The sequence below is a fragment of the Perissodus microlepis genome, chromosome 12 (assembly GCF_051167445.1).
Source record: "Perissodus microlepis isolate ML-2025 ecotype Zambia chromosome 12, ASM5116744v1, whole genome shotgun sequence".
Lineage (NCBI taxonomy): Eukaryota > Metazoa > Chordata > Actinopteri > Cichliformes > Cichlidae > Perissodus > Perissodus microlepis.
Window position 1 is genome coordinate 26,059,810 of NC_140472.1, and position 18,673 is coordinate 26,078,482.

General features: G+C 38.6%; 2 protein-coding genes across 5 annotated transcripts in view; both read left to right on the forward strand.

Moving 5' to 3' along the window:
* nsd3 (nuclear receptor binding SET domain protein 3) overlaps positions 1-6,005 on the forward strand; it is a 28,245-nt gene extending 22,240 nt beyond the window's left edge. For all 4 annotated transcript variants that reach the window (XM_084946143.1, XM_084946141.1, XM_084946144.1 and 1 more), the window contains one exon: positions 674-6,005. In XM_084946143.1, the coding sequence (XP_084802269.1) occupies positions 674-939 (266 nt within the window). In that variant the 3' untranslated portion in view covers positions 940-6,005. The remainder of the gene's footprint in view (positions 1-673) is intronic.
* A 2,505-nt stretch (positions 6,006-8,510) lies between these two features.
* plpp5 (phospholipid phosphatase 5) lies at positions 8,511-17,926 on the forward strand. The gene is made up of 8 exons (XM_084946535.1): positions 8,511-8,680; positions 10,242-10,382; positions 10,478-10,586; positions 11,714-11,804; positions 11,919-11,982; positions 12,070-12,194; positions 12,652-12,822; positions 13,886-17,926. The coding sequence occupies exons 2-8, from the start codon at positions 10,312-10,314 to the stop codon at positions 14,053-14,055; spliced, it is 801 nt and encodes a 266-aa protein (XP_084802661.1). The 5' UTR covers positions 8,511-8,680; positions 10,242-10,311; the 3' UTR covers positions 14,056-17,926.
* The last annotated feature ends 747 nt before the right edge of the window (positions 17,927-18,673 follow it).

The window sequence follows — 18,673 nt, forward strand, 5'->3', positions numbered from 1 at the left end:
AGTTTTTGTTTGGGATCTCTTTTTGAGGTTGGAAACTCCTGTCCTCAAAAATCAGTTCACTCCACGACATAAAAAAATCAGCACAGCAGGAAGACGACACAGGTGGTGGAAAGCACAGCATTTAAGTCACTGTTCCCATCCACCCCTGTATGCTGTCCTTATGCATCACAGTTTTCCATGAGCTTTCCATTTTGGATTTGTAGCTGGGACACGGATGCAGAAGTGTCTGAAGGAGGCAGGGAGAGACATCCACTCCATTTATTTTTAAAGCTTTTGTTTTTATCAGAAATGTAATGGAACATATAAAAATTAAGCTATTCGGTGGAGGTAGATGTTACACTGATTGGACACTTTTTACCTTTATCCGTCTGTTTTGACTTCTGTGCTGAATTAGTGTCTAGATGACGATCTCTCAGCAGTGTGACAGTTAACAGGAAGGCTCGTCCTGGGCCTATATCAAAGATCAGCACATACTCATTTGTAATCTGGTTCACATGCTTTACACCGGTTTTCCCAATCAAAGAAAACACGAAGTGTGATGATCAGAGTTGTGATTGACATGTCAAGTGGACTGCAGATGTGGTGGGCTATATGTGATATTTATTTTTAAATAATCTCCTTTTTCAGTTCTCTGACTTGATGCGTCTGTAATTAACCCATTTCATGTCTCCAGGGCGGTGGGAATGCCCGTGGCATGACTGCAGCGTTTGCAGCAACCCGGCCTCGTCTCTCTGTGACTTCTGCCCTCGCTCCTTCTGCCGGGATCATGAGGCGGGGGCGCTCACCACCTCCTCCCTGGACGACCGCCTCTGTTGTTCCAGCCACAACCCGCTCAGTCCCCCGGGGGCCAAATCCAGCTCCACCCAGCAGCGGCGCTCCGCTCAGAGCCCCGTCAGAGTCAAAGAGGAGCCGGAGTCAGGCCAGCCGGCCACGGAGTGATAAAACCCTTAATACCTCATTCCCTGCAAAGTGTGCTCCAATCCACCTCTGATCCTAAGCAGTGCACTACAACAGGGAATACAGTGCTTTTTTCTTTCTTTTTTTTTTTGACACATACGATGGCCGCAACTCAGAGCTGAGACACGCTGACGAACACCTTGATGCTGTTTTGTGGCGACAGTAGGAGAAGTGACCAGAAATTATCAGGCACCGTTTTCCCTCCTGTCTTGCCATAAAACACCACTACTTACACTCTCTGCAGCTCGCCTGCGCCCACTGGAGGGCCCAGGCCACCACCTCATTATGTTGTTTTTAAATTTTTACTGCTATTTTTTTTTTCTTTCTTTCTTTCTTTTTTTTAAAGCAGTGTAAGCGTCGTCACGTCTCCAGTTCCTGGCACTTTGAAGAACTCACTGAGTGAGGTGGAGGAAGGGGCAGAGAGGAGGAAAAGGATGTGGGAGCTGAAGCTCTCCATCACCACCAAGCTGCTCCGCTCCTTGTTTACCTGCTGTAAGCTGTGGTCTCACACACAGGGTGGCTTTAGGATGGAGACGAGCCAGCTTTTCTCGTGATCTGTCATCCTCTTTATCTGTTAGAGAAAAGGAGCAGCGGGGAAATGACCAATTTCGTGCAATTTTTTTTTTTTCCAGGACCACACTACATTCCAACCTTCCTTAAACATGGTTTTAATATGCTTATGGGTATAGATAAATATAATTATATACAGTATCTATGTTTGTTAATGTTTACAGACAGATTCTCTCACTTCATCTCAGTGAGTGGTGTATTATGTTTGTTTAGGTGTTGAACATTACGCAGACCTCCTTGTGAAAATAGTCCTATTAAGGTGAAATATAATGGTATATAGTGAAATGGTATGACATTTCAGAAGTTCTTGTGATTTTCATATTGCCAGTCTCACTCACCATTGTGTACATAATTGGCTCACAATATTGTAAAATACTAAAAAGATCAGGAGGGGGCGGAGCCTCACCTCTCTGATTGTTCTTGGAAGATGGAAAAGCTTTTTCTTTTTTCTTTTTTTTTGTAATAATAATTGAAAAAAAAACAAGACAGATCCTTTTTAAAAAATTCTTTCTTTAAAGCTATGTTTTCATGTTTCCTCCAATTAGTTATTTGCAAAGTAGATGGAGGGGCCCAGCTTGTGATCACTGGTGCTGTCTTAAAGAAGTGTTAATAAGCCTTAAGTTTGGGTTTTTAGCTGTAGTTACTACTGCCCAGATGCAGTCCACTTCAGTTGTTTCGGTTCGACGTACTGTGACGGCTTTTTTGTTTTCGGGGATTTGGGGTTTTTTGCCAGACTTTTTCTGAAAAGCACTTTCACGCGGCTCATTGCTACTCACCTTAGCTAGGTCATACGTATACAGAAATGTATATTAAAAGAACATATGACAAGTGTTTCAAAATGGATACCTCTTCTTCTTGTATTATTGGAAGTTAAACTGTGTTGTAACTTTTTGCCTCTCGGTCAGAAACGTGGTGAGCGCTGGGTGTGGCTTGTTTCTTCTGAGGAAAGTGGCCTAAATGCTGTTTTTATTTTATTTTATTTTTGTTTCAAATTTCTTTTATTGTTTGTTTTCTTTTACATTTTTCTTTGGCACACAAGTAGGAAAGACTGCCAACCCAGCTTCGTCCAAAAAAAAAAAAAAAAGAAAACAAAAAAAAAAATGTCCTCCGTGTCCTCCAGAGACACTTCTTCATTTTCCAGCTTGAGAAAACTCTTAAGGCTGGGCTTTATATGGAGACGTAATGGTGTAACAACAGTTCAGTCCAGTATAATGTACAAACTTCTGTACAGTGTTTTTAATCGCTCATCGTCAAATCTCAAATTTTTGTATTTATTGCACCACATTTTATACCAATTTCTTTTTCAAACACCAGTGCAGTAATTTGTCTCCCTCTGTAAGGAAATAGGCTTAAAAAAAACATATGGAGAGTTTTACGTAATATACCTGTATTTTCTTTCTTTTTCTTGTTTTTTTTTTAAACATTTGGTGTAATGATTCCACATCCGGTAACAGCCGCTGCTCATCAGCCTGTGTCGTGACTCACTGTAATTGGTGTTTAAAAGCAGTGTGAAGCACTTCAGTATTGGAATGTAAAGTTTCTGTTTCAGAGCAGGTTTTGCAGCCCGGACTCAGGTGGTTGTCACTGAAGGAAGCTTTTCTGTGATCACGCCTTGCTTTGTATTCTTTCTCAGTTACACTGATGTTTGTTTTGTTTTTTTGTGCCCTTAAAAGATGTATTTTCTCTTTTAAAAAAAAGTGCAACAGGGTAAAATGGTGCCAATGTTTTCAATCAATTTAGGTGATTTAGGGTCTTTTTAAACACTCAGTTGCCCGTTTATTAGATAGAACTTCAGAACTGGGATAAAACTTCGAGGAGGTTATAATGCTCATTATTTTTCTACTGATGTTGATGACGGTAGACTAAATGGAGCCTTTTTCAGACATGATATGAAAACATACAGGGCTTCAAGGTGCTGACACTCAGGTGCGTTTTTTTTTTTTCTTGTTTACCTGAGTGTTGTTGAGGCTGACTTCAGTCTACCCACACTGGTACATCACTAAGAGAGATCTGTTTTCTCAGACGAATGTTTTTATTTTAAGTGCTAATAAAAACTGAGTCAGTGAGTTAAAATGACATTATGTTCTTTATATTGTTGTTTAAGGCATTCTTTACTGAGCTGAGGAGCATGTGCAGTCCTAATCTTTAGTGGGTTTGCACGAGTCATAAACTTATTCAGATGTCGATGCTGATAGATTAATCGGGGGTAAATATCTGAAAGGATGATCTCTACGCCACCTCTTGCCCAGTCACCAGCTGGGATTGTATCCAGCCTCTTGTTACGCTACAGCTTCTAAATGGACAGTTTTATTCTCCGGCCTCTAAAACAGGGATGTCAAACTTATTATACATCAAAGGCCACATGCAGCCCACTTTGATACTTAGTAACTGTAAAAATACAGTTAAAAGTCCAAAAGTGTATCCCCTCAATATTTCCAAAGCTGGCCAGATTGGAGTCTTTGCCAGGCCAGTTCTGGCCCCCGGGCCTTTTGTTTGACACCCTGCTCTAAAAAATTTGCCACCTCCAAAAACAAAAGCTGAGCGTTATAGCTTTCTTTAAAATTTTATTTCAGGCCTGATAGCAGTGTGGGTTGTTGTTGGTTTTACCTAATAAACTGGCAGCTGGCTGTAAATCATGAGGGAGAAAGAATAAAAGCCTCCGAATGCAGAAAAATAAGACGTACTAGACGTGTTTTAGTTGTTTGAAAATACTCACCGTTCATTGACAAATTATGTTAATATGCACAAGTCCGGTTTCTGTGCGCTGCAGGATTTCAGTTTAAGCGTGAGGCCTTGAACGACCTCTGGACACTGATTCACACTGATTCTCGCTTGTGGCACACAACACAAGACCTGATTAGTTTAGGCAAAGTTTGAGGCAGGACACTTGATGCCTACTCACTCGCTGTGATAATCACCTGACTTTTTTAATGTCCGACCACAGATATTTGTGAAAACGGGGACGTTAAAGTCAGATTTAATTCGACCACGGGGAAATGAACTTTTTGGGGTCAGACTTCTGTTTTAATTGACTGATGTGCATTCAGAAATGCACAGAAAAGCTTGAACTTTGAACTTTTTGCCCCCTTCAAGTTAAAGTCTCTCACTCTTCTGCATTCGGCAGTTTCTTTCCTATAATTCCTGTTGTTTTGTGCCTTTCAGGAAGCCTTTTTTAAGATGGGATTCCTGGAGGCGAAAAAAAGGGGATAGTTGTATTTGTTTTGTTTTTTAATGCAATTAAGCACTTCTAGTTTTTCTTTTCTTTTTACAACTGTATTCCTTGATAATCAAGTAGGTCCATGACTAAAGCACCTATTTGTGTACTCCAAAAGGTCTGTGCATCTAAACTTTAGTTTCTTTCTTTCTTTTTTTTTATTTATTGATGTACTGTTTGTTTGCTTAGGTTTGGGTTTTTTTGAGCACAGGTTTCGTACGTGTATGATTATCGAACCGTAGGCATCCCTGACTCGTGTTATCTGCTTAAACAAAAGCGATCATTTGTGATGATAAAACTTGTCTTAAAGCTTCTGTTTTTTTCTGTTGCTTAGCTGAACTGCATGCTTCCAGACAACGACTTATTGCCAATGTTTTTTTTGTTTGGTTGTTTTTTTTTGGTTGGTTGTTTTTTTTGTTTTGTTTTTTATTGTATTGCACAGAGATTCTGCAAAACCGAACGGCCTTTATTTTCCTTCGCACCTGCAGATCGCATGATCGCGCTCATTTTTTTGTGCCAGTTTGTCCTCTCCCGGCCCTCCTGCCTGACACAGCAGCAGTATTATTTAAGTGTCCATCTGAGTTACTTCAGAAACTGTCTGGTGTGTATGTTTTGGTTTGAAGAGACAGCATGTTTGCTCTCATTTAAGTGGCCCTTAAATACGCCTAAGGAGGATTTGATTTTATTTGTTTTCCACCCCCTTTCTCTGTGTCAAAGGGCATGTTTCAGTTCACTGTGATGTCTTTTGTGTTTTGTGCAATGTTGCCGACTGTCATTTTGTTTTTTGGTTGTTTTTTTTTTAATTAACATGCTGTCAAATAGTGTTGGAATAAATAAATAAATTCACCTTCATAAGCACTCATGATCTCTTTTTACTTGTAGTAAAATTGCTTACAGTAACTCTAACTGGGGTCATATCTATCTCTCTTGGTGTTGCTTCAATTAAAAAGTGGATGAACACAAAATACCATGTTAATTACTGTTCAACCTGTGTTACTGCATACTACATTATTGTTGAAGAACTTGTAAATAGTTTGCATTGAACTTGCATAGGATCTTGTTACTGTGGCGTGCTCTTTTTGCCTGTAAAATTCTGCTTCTAAATGTGTGTGACTGTTGAGACGACACTCTTTTTGTACATGACTGTCTTTTTATTTGAGGATATTGATTCTGTCCTTTTTCATTCGAAAGTTGAGTTTGAGGAGTTCAGACATGCCTGAAGTTTGACTTTAATAAAGCTGTACTCTGTCTCAGTGAAACACTCCCACTGTGTGTGGCTTCTTTTTTTTTTTTTTTATTGTTTGGTGAGAACAAAGTGAACCAGAGCAAAATGCATCCAGGGGCAAATTCTTACCACTCTGCAGTGGAGTTATTATACAGTTGTGGCAAAGAGAAAATAGATCATGCCATTAACCTCCTAAGACCCAAAGTCTTTCATGGCATGCATTTTTAATTTTTCTTTGCTTTTTGGGCTGATTGGTACCTGATGAATGTAAAAACAAAGAATTTCCAGATTTTTTTTTTTTTTTTTTTTTACCGAATTTTGTTCCTTAAAAATGAGATCCACATATCAGGACATTTTTTTTTTAAATTTTGATAGAACAGTTGCAGCATAATGTCCTTGTACATGGATATCAGGCCCTTGTAGAGGAAAATTAAGTATTTTGGTCTAGACATCCTAAAATGTGATGTCCACATATGTGGACTCCAGGTCTGTATGAGTTTATCAGTTTCTCACAGCATAATGGAGGAATTTTGGCCCACTCCTTACAATTTCAGACATTTTAATTGGGTTGAGGTCAGGTTATTATATTGTGGGTTTTGTGCTTTGGATCATTGTCATGTTGACCCAATTTCAGCCAAGCTTTATTTATGACCTCACATTAGACCCTAGAGTACTTTGGTAAACAGAGGTTTATGGTTGACTAAGTGACTGCTAAACAAGCACCAATCATCACCATGTTTGATATAAGGTGTTTGGATTTCTCCAAACGTCCTGCTGTGTTCAGACATCTCCAATTTTTTCAACATTTTCAACTTTCTCCTAGCAGCACATACTGTTATGAATTTTTACATTTACCATGCTAACTGAGGAATGGATCTTGTATAACTTCTTTGCCACTATCTGATCATTTTAAGAGTGTTACACAACTTGCCTCATTTGCCTATTTTTTTCTATGCTCTTTCTATGTAACCTTCCAAGTAGTAGGAGAGCTGCTCTACCACCTGAGCTACTGCCACCCCTATACATAGAGAGTGAAAAGAGGTGAGTGAAGAAGAACAATGTACCATAGGAACCCCCCAGCGGCCTAGGGTTGAGGGTCACCTGATCCAGTTTTAACTATATGCTTTTTCAAAAAGGGAAAGTTTTAAGGCTAGTCATAAAGGCAGAGAGGGGTCTGTCTCCTGAATCCTCTGCCTCACATTCTACTTTTAAATATCTGAGGAACCACAAGTAAGCCTAAAAGTCTGAGAGAGAAGAGCTGTATTGAGATAATATGGAAGCAGTAATGGTGTGTCTAAGTCTGTCCACATACTGCTTCTGCATTTTGGCAAATTTGTCATTATTCATCTAAGGTTCTGTGTACCTGATATGAAGACCCAGACTGGAGTGTTTGTAAGGGGCAGATTTAAGCCTCTCAGTGATATACATATATAAAGTCTCAATCAACCCTAATCAGGCTGGTGCCTGATAACAAGATTTAACCAAAGTTACAAAGACCAATAATTTATGACATTTCCTTTCCATTTTTATTTTGTTTTTTAAGGATACAGTATCGTTTTCATCTTTCCCAAAATTCTACTTTTTATATTTATTTCAGTTAATACAAACATTTTTAGTTTACACCTAGTTTTAAGTTTCTGTTTAGTTTTATTTACTTATATTAATCTTGCTCTGGAGAATTATCGGGGCAATTATTTATAAGTGTGTATTTTAATGAACTTTACCTTCTTGGTAACTGGTCCGGGACAACCATACAATGAGTGAAATGCTTCTCCTACCTCAATGTGCGGTAAAAACATATTAACAGGCAAAACACATAAAAATCCTAGAAATATAAACTGGGAAGCTTTGAATGAATGAGTATTTAATAAGTGGAGCTAAACTTATGCAAAAAGTGAAATATTTTACGAAGACGCAGCAGTAAAGAAACAAACATTTAGGAAATAAATCATGCAGACATCTTCTGTAACCTCTAGGTGGCCATTCGTAACGTGACGTGGCTTCTTGCATCTCACGTGTCAAGCAGAAAAAACTGATCTACGACAACTTCCGGTTTACAAAACATCAAGCAAATGTTTTTTCTCCTTTGGAACGAACGTGGATCATCGTGAAGCATTTATATCATGAGTACATTACAACCCCCCCACCCGAAAAAAAGTAAACGAAAAATAATTAAAAAAAAAAAATCAAAACAAAAACAGCAAAAAAGAATTGTCCATCGAAAATTACTGAATTAACACTTTTATACCTTGATTAAAAATCACATGTTACTAAATAACACACAGGGAAAAAGTAATAAACTGCCACCATACCTCAGTTTTATAATTGCTGGCCATCTTTTTAATATACTTTTTAAAAAATGTACACAGTAAACTACACAATCGCAATTCTTCACTATAACTCGCTTTTTTTAATATATCTTCATACTATCTATCTATCTATCTATCTATCTGGAGTACGACGGGACTTTGAGCCGCATTTAACTTAACACTTTAATTTTTAAGGCTTTTATTTTGACAGCTCACACGCGCGCGCGGTGTTCGTTAGCTTCACGCAGCGCTCCTCCTCCTCCTCCGTGACATCCCTGTTTCTCTCAAATCTAAGAATGCTCGACTTACACCTTCGGTAGACACAGAAGAGTAAGGGGCCTGCTTTATGTTACAAGAAGATTAAACTATGAGGATAAAGAGGTAAAGAACAGCTTCCGGTTTAAGGTTAGTAGTGTTAATTTTTGTTAATTTGATTGACAACGCGGAAATCGGCCAGATGTCTATGGTGACAGATGTTGCTAGCTTAGCTTAGCTTAGTCTGCTAACGTATACTTTGTACAGATCACTTAAATAAAGCTCATTTTTATTTCATTTTCCTCTGTACCGACGGCACTCATCATAATTCAATGCATTTATGTTATATCCGGTCAAATGGAACCTCTTTAATATATAGAGCATCTGGAAGTGGAGGGCACAGGTGCAGCATGTTGGCCTTTATGCCAGATTTTAGACGTGGTCAGTGTAAAAACGGCCTTTTTATCTTTACCTGTATTTATCTGTGAGAAAATACGATGTGTAAAGAAGGGGATTCATCAATTTTATTTTATCTTTTGCATTTTTTAAAATAATAAGCTCAAATAGGCGCATTTGACATCGTTTTGCCTGTGATTTCAAATGAATGGTGCACTCATGTATTTATTAAGATTACAAGATTATTTTCTCCTCCTTTAGACCAACACCAGATGTTAAGTGTCAAGATCATTTTACATACAGCCCATTTTTATGGAGTCCCTTAAGATAGAGTTGTTTTTAACCTTGTGTAAATCAAGTTATTTGGCTTTTGAGAGCATTTTATTGTGGACACAAGTTACACAACGGTTTTTATCTTGTGCAAACAAGTTATTTATCTCTTCGAGCAAGTGATTATCTTAATCAAACAAGTAATAAGATAAAAAAAAAATATCACCTTACAGGACTTAGTGGGCTCCATATATTTACTGTAGTACGGCGTTTATATTTGCTGTTTTTCTGTATATAGGATGTATAAATAATGTAAGTAGCTTTGCTTTAATGGTGATTATTTTGAGAAACTTGGAATTGTTACCTTTCGTGTGACGTTTCATGCCCTCATTTTGGTAAACGGGGTTATCTTTTAACTTAATTTCAAACGACGGGTGGTTGAACTGGAGGTGGTAGAGTTGTTAAGATTTTTATTGGGAGTGATGGGACGGATTAGAAATGAGTACATCAGAGGGGCAACTCAGGTTGAGTGTTTGGAGATAAAGTTAGGGGTTAGGCCGAGATGATTTGGTCATTTGCAGAGGAGGAATAGTGAACATACTGGACAAAGGATGTTGAAGATGTAGCTGCCATGCAGGAGGAAAAGAGGAATACTTCAAAGGAACTTTCATGGGTGTAGTCAAGGAAATTTGGTGTGACAGAGGAGGATAGTAAGGATAAGGGGAGATGGAGGCAGGTGATTGGCTGTAGATGTTAAGGTTAAAACTAGACTTACAGCCCAAAATATTAACCATTATCACCAGGAGGTGCCCAGGAAATAACTGAACCACCTCAACAGAATAAAGCAGAATAACTTCAGCTGTTTGTAATGCACGTACTTGTGACTAAAGTATTTTTCATAAATCACTGAAACTATTTACCTGCTAACCATCTACCAAAAAAAAATAAAAAAAATCAATAATCTTCTCATCGTTTAGGTTTCATTGTTTTTCTTTCAACATCTAAATTAAAGTAAAACTAAAACTCAGCTCTCCATTGTCTTTAGTCCCAGTTAAGTTAAAAGATGGTGGAGTGAAGATGTTTGCTGTTGACTGACGTCCACTCCGAGAAACAAAATGAAGAGGAGGCTGCTGCGTGGTTTCCTGTCGGAAATTTCCATCCGGCTGGCGCTGTTGGTGGTGTTCCTGTAAGTTATCCCTGGGACAGGCACAACATCTGAATGCAAGCATTTAGTTTTATTGTGGGCAAACACCACCTTAACACCATTTGTGCTTTGCTCAGTGTGACGGAGCAGCTTCCTCCTTTCTACCGTGAGATCCAGGCAGAGGAGATGTGGCTGTATAAATTCCACCGCGTGGAGAGGGACCATGTACCCACCTCTCTTATGTTTGTGAGTATAGCTGTTTGATAAACTGGAATAAATAAAATCCCTCTGGTCATTTTTGTACTTTATTGGAACACGTTAACTTTCTGCTGTTTTGTAGGATCATTGTAAAGTTTCTTTTTAGGACCTTAACTCCCATAAGTTCATATTTCTGTGAGAAAAAATATTCATAATATATCATAACTCTCTGGATTTTTATTAGCTTTAAAATTAAACCGCATGATGGTTAATTTACATATTAAATAAACATCTTGTCTTTTTAGTTTGGATATGTTTTGATGCACATCAAGAACGTAGCTATATGAGCATGTAAATCTTTTGTTTTTAATATTTACTGAGTATGACTGAGCTCTCACAGGGTAAAAGGGGAAATCATTTTAAACAAGTCCAATACGTGGACAAAATCGTAAAGTCCCCCTGTGACTCCAGAGGGGAGTTTTGAGAAGTTTGATAAACTGGCTCAAAAATTTTAGAGGTGTGGAGTGTGGGGAAGAAATAAGTTTACCCAGACCTCTGCAGTCCACTCCTGATGAATGCTGCGCTGTAAGAGCTCCAGAGTACGACTGCATACATCCACTGCATACTTGTTTTTTTGTCATAAATAGTCAAAATAAACATGTTGACCCATTGCAATCTGGGTAAACCCTGGTTATTAATTTATGGTCTGAGCAGATGTCTTGATTTCCTTAAAAACGGCTGGTCTATTATCCTGAAAGTTTTAGGAGTCCTAAAACATCAGCATAGGACGAAAGCTGTACTGCACAATGGGTGTATTTGATATGTCCAATAATATGATTTTGAAAATGGTCTAAAAGGTCCCAGTAGCAAAAAATAAATAAAACAGTGGAGAAATCTAGTTTAATTACCCAAAAACAGCCCCATGTTTTTAAATTCTACCAGTAACCATATTTATGAGTTATAAGTAAATCACCCACCATACAGCAGGTGTTGTTAAAGGGGTAAACTTTCCATAGAGGCTGTAAATGTGCTTTTCACTGCTGTAACGTTAGACATTTTAATATTGAATCTGTGGAGAGTTTTGTGTGTGTGTGTGTGTGTGTGTGTCCAGTCTCAGATGGAGAGGATTTACAATTATTATTGTTATGATCTCCTCTTTTGTTGATCTGTTACAGAGTGTGGCGGTTTGCACCCCGCTGATTGTAATCCTGGCTTTCACCTTCCTGAATAAGTCGGAGCGTGGTGATCTGAAGGAAGCCTCACTGGGTAGGAAACTCGTGCAAAAGAGCGTTTTGGTTTGTCGCATTTAAATGTGTGGGCTGGCTTTTTGAGTTGATTTATCTTTTTCATGATTCAGTTCTGTTTCCCCCTATCATCCAGCTGTGACTCTGACTCTAGTGCTGAACGGAGTTTTCACCAATGTCATCAAACTTGTAGTTGGAAGGTAAGCATGTTACATTACATAGCACATTCAACTTTAACCAGAAGCTCCACATTTGTCCTCCATGTTCATTCTGTGTCACATCCTCAGGCCACGGCCAGACTTCTTCTACCGCTGTTTCCCAGACGGTCAGATGAATCTGGAGCTGCGATGCAGTGGTGACCCAGATGTCATCATGGAAGGCAGAAAGAGCTTTCCCAGCGGGCATTCTTCCTGTAAGAGGCTGTTATGGTCAATTATGGCTGCAGAGCTGGTACATTTTCATCAGCAGGCAACAAGAAAAGTAAATGGAGGCACAGAGTGAGGCAGGGGGGCGTATATCTCAGTGCACATGTATCCAAGTGTGTAATAGCCTTTAGGCTCTTATTTCATTGTTAGACTCATGCTTGAGTTATAGTACTGCCTTAAATCTATGAACATAAAAAAAAAATCAGAAATGCAACTACACATCTCAGTGAGGTAGACTCCAGCAGCTGAAGTCTCTCTGCCCTTTCAAGAAAAGGAACTGTATGAGATTTTTCAGCCTCTTAATAGCAGAGTAGTGCAGACCACATCATTAACTGGTGGGGATTCAGTGCAGTGCTATAATTTCAGCTCTGATTTCCCATTTTGTGGCAAAAAACTTCCTCTGGCTCTATTTCATCCCTTCCGTTTCTTTCTCTTTGGTTGCAGTTGCCTTTGCAGGTTTGGGCTTCACAGCGCTCTACATTGCAGGAAAGCTGCGCTGCTTCACAGCAGCAGGCCAAGGCCGAGCGTGGCGGCTGTGTGCCTTCCTCACTCCTTTGCTCATTGCAGCTGTGATCGCCCTCTCCAGAACCTGCGACTACAAACACCACTGGCAAGGTCTGTTAAATTTGCTTGGTCTGAACACTGCAAAATAAGTAGTTGGCTTTTTTAGCTGACAAATTTTGGGTACTATTTTAAAGATGAATCTCTATCAAACGCTTTTATTTATGAAGGCAAAAGGTTATCCAGACTTAGCTGTCTGTATGCGAAAACGTAATTAGCCCCTTGTTAAGTTATGAATTAACTTGGTGAACAGTGGTAAACCTTCCCAGGAGTTTCCAGCCTACCAAAATTACTCCAAGATTGCATCAATGACTCATTGAAAAAGGTCACAAAAGAACCCAGAAAAACATCTAAGGATGTCTCTGGCAAGGAGAAAACCAACGCTGACCAAAAAGGACACAAAGTCTCGTTTCACATTTGCCAAAAACACTTCTTGATGATCCCCAAGATTTTTGTGAAAATATTCTGTGACAGTCGTGATTTTGAAATTTTTGAGTCCCATTAAATCTTGAATAAAACTAACAGAGCATTTCGTAAAAAGAATGTCATAACAACAGTTAAACATGGTGGTGGTAGTGTGATGGTCTGGGGCTGCGTCAGGACCTTCACAACTTGTTGCAACTGATGGAAGCATGAATTCTGCTTTCTATCAGAAAATGTGAAAAAAGGAAGGTTTTGGAATGACCTACTCAGAATCTGGATTTAAATCTGATTCACATCTGTCGCATGACCTTAAACAGGCTCCTCATCATTGAAAACCCTTCAATTTGACTTAATTACAATTCTCCATAGAAGACTGGGGCACATCACCTCCACAGCAATGTGAAAGACTCATTGTCAGTTATCATACATGCTTGATTGCAGTTCTTGCTGTGAAGGGTGGCAATTTAGGTTTACGGGCAATGACTTTTTCACACAGGGCCAGGTAGGTTTGGATAACTTATCACATTTGCATGATGAACCCAGGTGCTTGTGTTAGTTATGTCCATTTTCCCTTAAAAAAAAAACCCAACAAAAAAACCCAACCCATAAATAGTGTATAATAGTGCATAATGTAAATAAGGGACTAATTTAGCAAAAGTTCTTATCTGTGTTGTTATGTGTCTCCTTTATGCAGATGTGCTGGTGGGGTCTCTGCTGGGTCTCGCCTTCGCCTGGCTGTGCTACAGGCAGCACTATCCTCCCCTTCGGGACCCAGACTGCCACAGACCTCTGCGTCACAGAGAGACTGTTCCTGCCGCACAGGAGCGCAAGCTGGCCAACTCCACCTACATCCTGCCCATGTAGAAAAGCTGTAACTGCATTTTCCTCTTTGCTGGTGTCATTTAAACTGAGTTGCACAGTAATCCATGTAATACTGTTTTTTCACTCTTTAGGGCTGGGCAGCATATCGGTATTTAAGTTGATCATTAATCATTGTCAATGTATTCTCTGGGTTTTCTTTTTGTAGAGGGAGACATGATACACAGTTCCTTTTCTGGAATGAATTTGCATCAATTACCGATTCAAATTTTCTCCTACATTGTTTCTGAAACCATTGAGAGCTACATTAGCACATTAGCAGGTGTCTTTCTAGTCCCGTAATTACCCAGCAAACAGGTCAAAAGAGGTCACAGTACGACCACAAAAACTAAACCGTAGACAGACGTATGTCAGTGTTGTCTCAACGTAGAATAGAGGCAAGGTCAGACAGCCTCTTGTAAAGTGAGGAATAATAAATCGGGTTACTGCAAAAACACTTCATATTTTTACAGTTTTCTGCATCTAAACTGTATTTCATTTGTGGCACAGTGAACTTTATGCATTGAACTTTTACAATTATCCCCTCCCTGTCCTCGATGTCAGTGTCATAGACTCAGGAACACTCAGGAAAAGAAAGAGGTCACACTTGACATGATTATTTTTTCTCCTGATTCCTCCTCTCGAGACACTTTTTTGTTTTATTCTCATCAATAAGGAGATAGTGGGGAAAAAAATCTTGAACACAAGCTTTCTCTTACTAGAAAGTCCAACAATGATGTCCGGTAACCTCATATATTTTTCCAACTGTGACTTGATGTCTGAAAATTCCGCTGTGACAGTTATTCATTGTTGAAATGTTTGCTGGGTACAGATGGGATATCTCATTATCATGATGCTGTTCTCCAGCCCAGCTCTGCACACTGTGTATTGTGCCTATAGATCACATACTTTACTCACAACAGCTGAGCAGGTTATCTACACAGCCACTGTACAAACAGTCCACCACTCATCAGTCTCTGGCTCAGCTGCTGTGAAAGAGTTTCTCATGTGAGAATCACTTTGTGATTGTTTTGTAAACTTGCAACTTTGTAAAGAAGCAGGATTGAGGCTTAAAGGGAAGCTAACCGCACTCTGAGGTTCATTTCTGTGCATAGACGCCTCCTCTGGTGAGAAGAATCGAAACTCAATGCCTGAGGATTTTTCACCATCTGTTTCAGTCTTTGTGGTTTTGGAGCTGGCTCAGGTTTAAACAAACACTGGGAGCAAACATCAGCTTGTTAGGGGTCAAAGTCCTTGACTGTCCTGTCTGTTCACAGATCAAAATAGCACAAACACACCTAGTAAAACCTCAGAGAAGCATGTTATGACATGATGACACAGACAGTAAGATGTGATTAAATGATCCAGTGTAATGGAACCTTTGAGCTTAGATGCTACTGACCACCAGACCATGTGTCTCTTGGGGTTACTGGGTAAAACTGCATCTGTCATGATGCCTGTTATAGCATATCACAACACTAAGATACTTTGTGGTAACATTTTGTTGTTTTTGATAAGGAATTGGGTAAAGACACAGGATTGTCTTTGTTATACCTGCAAATTAAGAATGTGAAATTAACTTTATGCTACCATAAAGTGCAGTGGCAGCGGCTGTTTCAGTTTAAACAGCCTGGCTTGATGTTGGCTGGTCCCGTGATTAAATCATAGCTAACAACGAGTTAAATATTACTTTGACTTTCCCATCTTTTCTGTGGTGTTTTGATGCTTTGATGATGTAAAACTTTGAAAAAAGTCAATACTTTATAGGTAAAACCTTCTTAAACTGCTGAGCACTGTTGTTAAAACAAAAGTGCAATTAATAGGGACTATTTTCAGCTGCGGATGAATACACATATAACATTCCAGTAGTTTTTGGACAGCAGTGAAGCTCTGTGGCACAGAGGAAAACAGTATTTATTTTGGTTTTGAGCATATATTGGGTTTAGTGATTAAAAGTATATAACACCTCCAAGTGATTCTGTTAAATGAACTTTCATGAGTGCAAACAACTAAGCACTCCTCTTGCATTTAAAGCCAAGTTCACGTAAAACACATTGATCACGCTTGTTTATTTTTACTTTATCGAATGCTTTAAAACTTTCTGTCTTCCTATAATATATGTTCAATGTTTCCATTTATTGATTTTTTTTAAAAAATAACTTCTCTGTAAAAAGTCCTCCACGACCCTGATGTAGCAGTGCTGCTTTACGCTTCTCACAGTTTTTCCAGTGCCTGCTTTGCTTTAAATGATAAAATCATCTCTGGTGTAACAGGACAGCTCAGCCAATCACGTTATTCCAAGTCACCGTAACTGTAAAGCGAGTTAAACGAGTCTTCTCAGGCTTACTGTAGATGGGGTACTGTAGGTACTGTTTTAACCTCTCCAGGCGATGGTGCTACCCTCCCAGTGCTCCTGCTGGCCATGTTTTTCTCTCCAGCATGTAAACTCATCGATCGTAATCTGAGACATTTAACGCTACAATTTGTGGTTTGGGCGTATTTTGAGTTTTTATTTATTTAATGTATGTTTTTTTCTGTTTGTGTGTTGAACCGGCCAAAGTTTTGCACTGTTAACCCAAGCATAAAAGCAGCTGGATCTCAGTGGTTACAGACCAAACTTGGCATAAAGAAAGCGGATAATTTTTGTGCCTTTGTTTACTATGTTCCTCTCAGTTCATGAATGAAGTGTATGCTGCATGTTATGGTGTATGCTCTCTGTCATGTAACCTTTTTTTTTTTCTTCCTGAATCTACTTTTTGTTTGTTTGATTGTTTCCAGTGTATTCACTTGTAAACAAACTACACAGTGAATATGGCATGCTGCATTTTTTTAACCTCAGAAAGAAACGTGTCATTTCCTTTTACTCAGTGGATTAATTGTTGGTGGAGTCAAAAGTGAAGACGTGTGTGGATAATGTCAAATTTTTTAAAAAATGAGACAAGAGGAGAGAAATTGTATCTGAATTTCTTTGACAGATGTTTTGGGGTTGGTGTACAAGTATGTTTACTTTTGGGGGAATGCAGGAGTTTACTTGAATTTTTAATATTTGTAACTTTTAGAAGTGGTTAGGATGAAAATGGGAGCAAAGTTGTGGGTAAACTTTGAAGGTACGACTCACCCTGAAGTCGGACATACAAATTTTTCCTCCGGCCTGTTGTGCTGTCTATAATCTTAAATAAAATGGAGCTAAATGTCCATAGTAAAAGAGAAAAATCTGAATTTTAAAATGTATTTTGAGGAACTCTAAACAACAGGATTCAAGCACCCTAAAGGCAAAAACATTTCTACAGCTGATTTCTCCCAATCTGACCAACTCGTACTAGAATTGTCTTGATGAATAAACAAGGAAAAATCTGTAAGTTCGATTTTTGGGGTGAACTGTCCCTTTAAGGCAAAAAAAAAAAAAAAAAAAAAAAAAACGGTCATTAGGCTGCTGCTTTTTCATAAAATCAAGCATGTTTCACACATATTTTTTTTTTCTTCCATCCATTCTATTAATTTATGTAATTTCAGGGCATTCAGAGTGATGTTGGGGGATTCTGCTGAGACTTTCCTGTTTGCTTTGTTCATGCCATGATCGTACAGCTCATTCTGCTTATGCTTATGTGCTGTTTGTGTTGTGATGCTTTTAATGAATCTCCCCATGACACTGAATGATCTCTTGTCCTTTCCATGTTTTCTTTGGAGTCAGCAGTCCTGGTTTTGAGTTTGTATGTGATGATGGATGATTAATAAATGAGGTTAAAACGCATGTGCATATCAAATTATGGCGCATTTGTAGATGATGTATTGGGAGGTAATCTCCCGGACATTGTATGTATTTACATATTGTGTGTGGTAATAATTCAGATTTTTAAACCTCTAATCAAAACTGTAACCTGTGCCACCTCTCTTTTTGTAGTTTTTCACCTATTATAATCAAACTGAAGCATGTAGTTCTGCTGGAAATTATTTTAATGTATTTCAAGTAATGACTTCACAGGGTAATGGACAGTTGGTGGGTGGATAGTTTAGCAGACGTTAGGGTGTGTAAATCAGATTCAGGTGGTGACACAAATAAACAATTGAACGCACCTTTTTTTAAATAATAGAATTCAGTTCAACTTGTTTTGTGAGTTTGCGGGAGAAGTTTTCTTTCAAGGCTTTTTGCCAGACAAGCTCATGAGATACATTTATATACTATTCAAGTGGACAGGGGTTGGGCAAAATCCTTTCCAATATGTTTTAATCTAAATCAAGTACTTTTTAAAACTTCAGTCTATATCATTAAAGTCTAAAAATGTGTGATTAATGCCACGTCTATAGCTATGCCAATGAAAACATCTTTAATAGTACATACTTGTAAAGTGTGTGTCACTACTGAGCTCCAGGTTTACATGAATAAATTTATACTTGGTTAAGTGAACCTCTCATATAAATTCACACGATTTCTGTTATTGTAACCACAAGGTGGAAACTACAATTTTATGAATGTGTGAAGTGTGTGCATAAGTCATTGTTTTAGAATTTTTACAGTTAGACTTAAAACAGTATGGTACAGAAATCATAGTTAACTCTGTGAGGTTTTTGTGTTTTTTATTAAATTGTTTTCCTATGTCTTTGCAGTCAGGGAATAAACAAAATA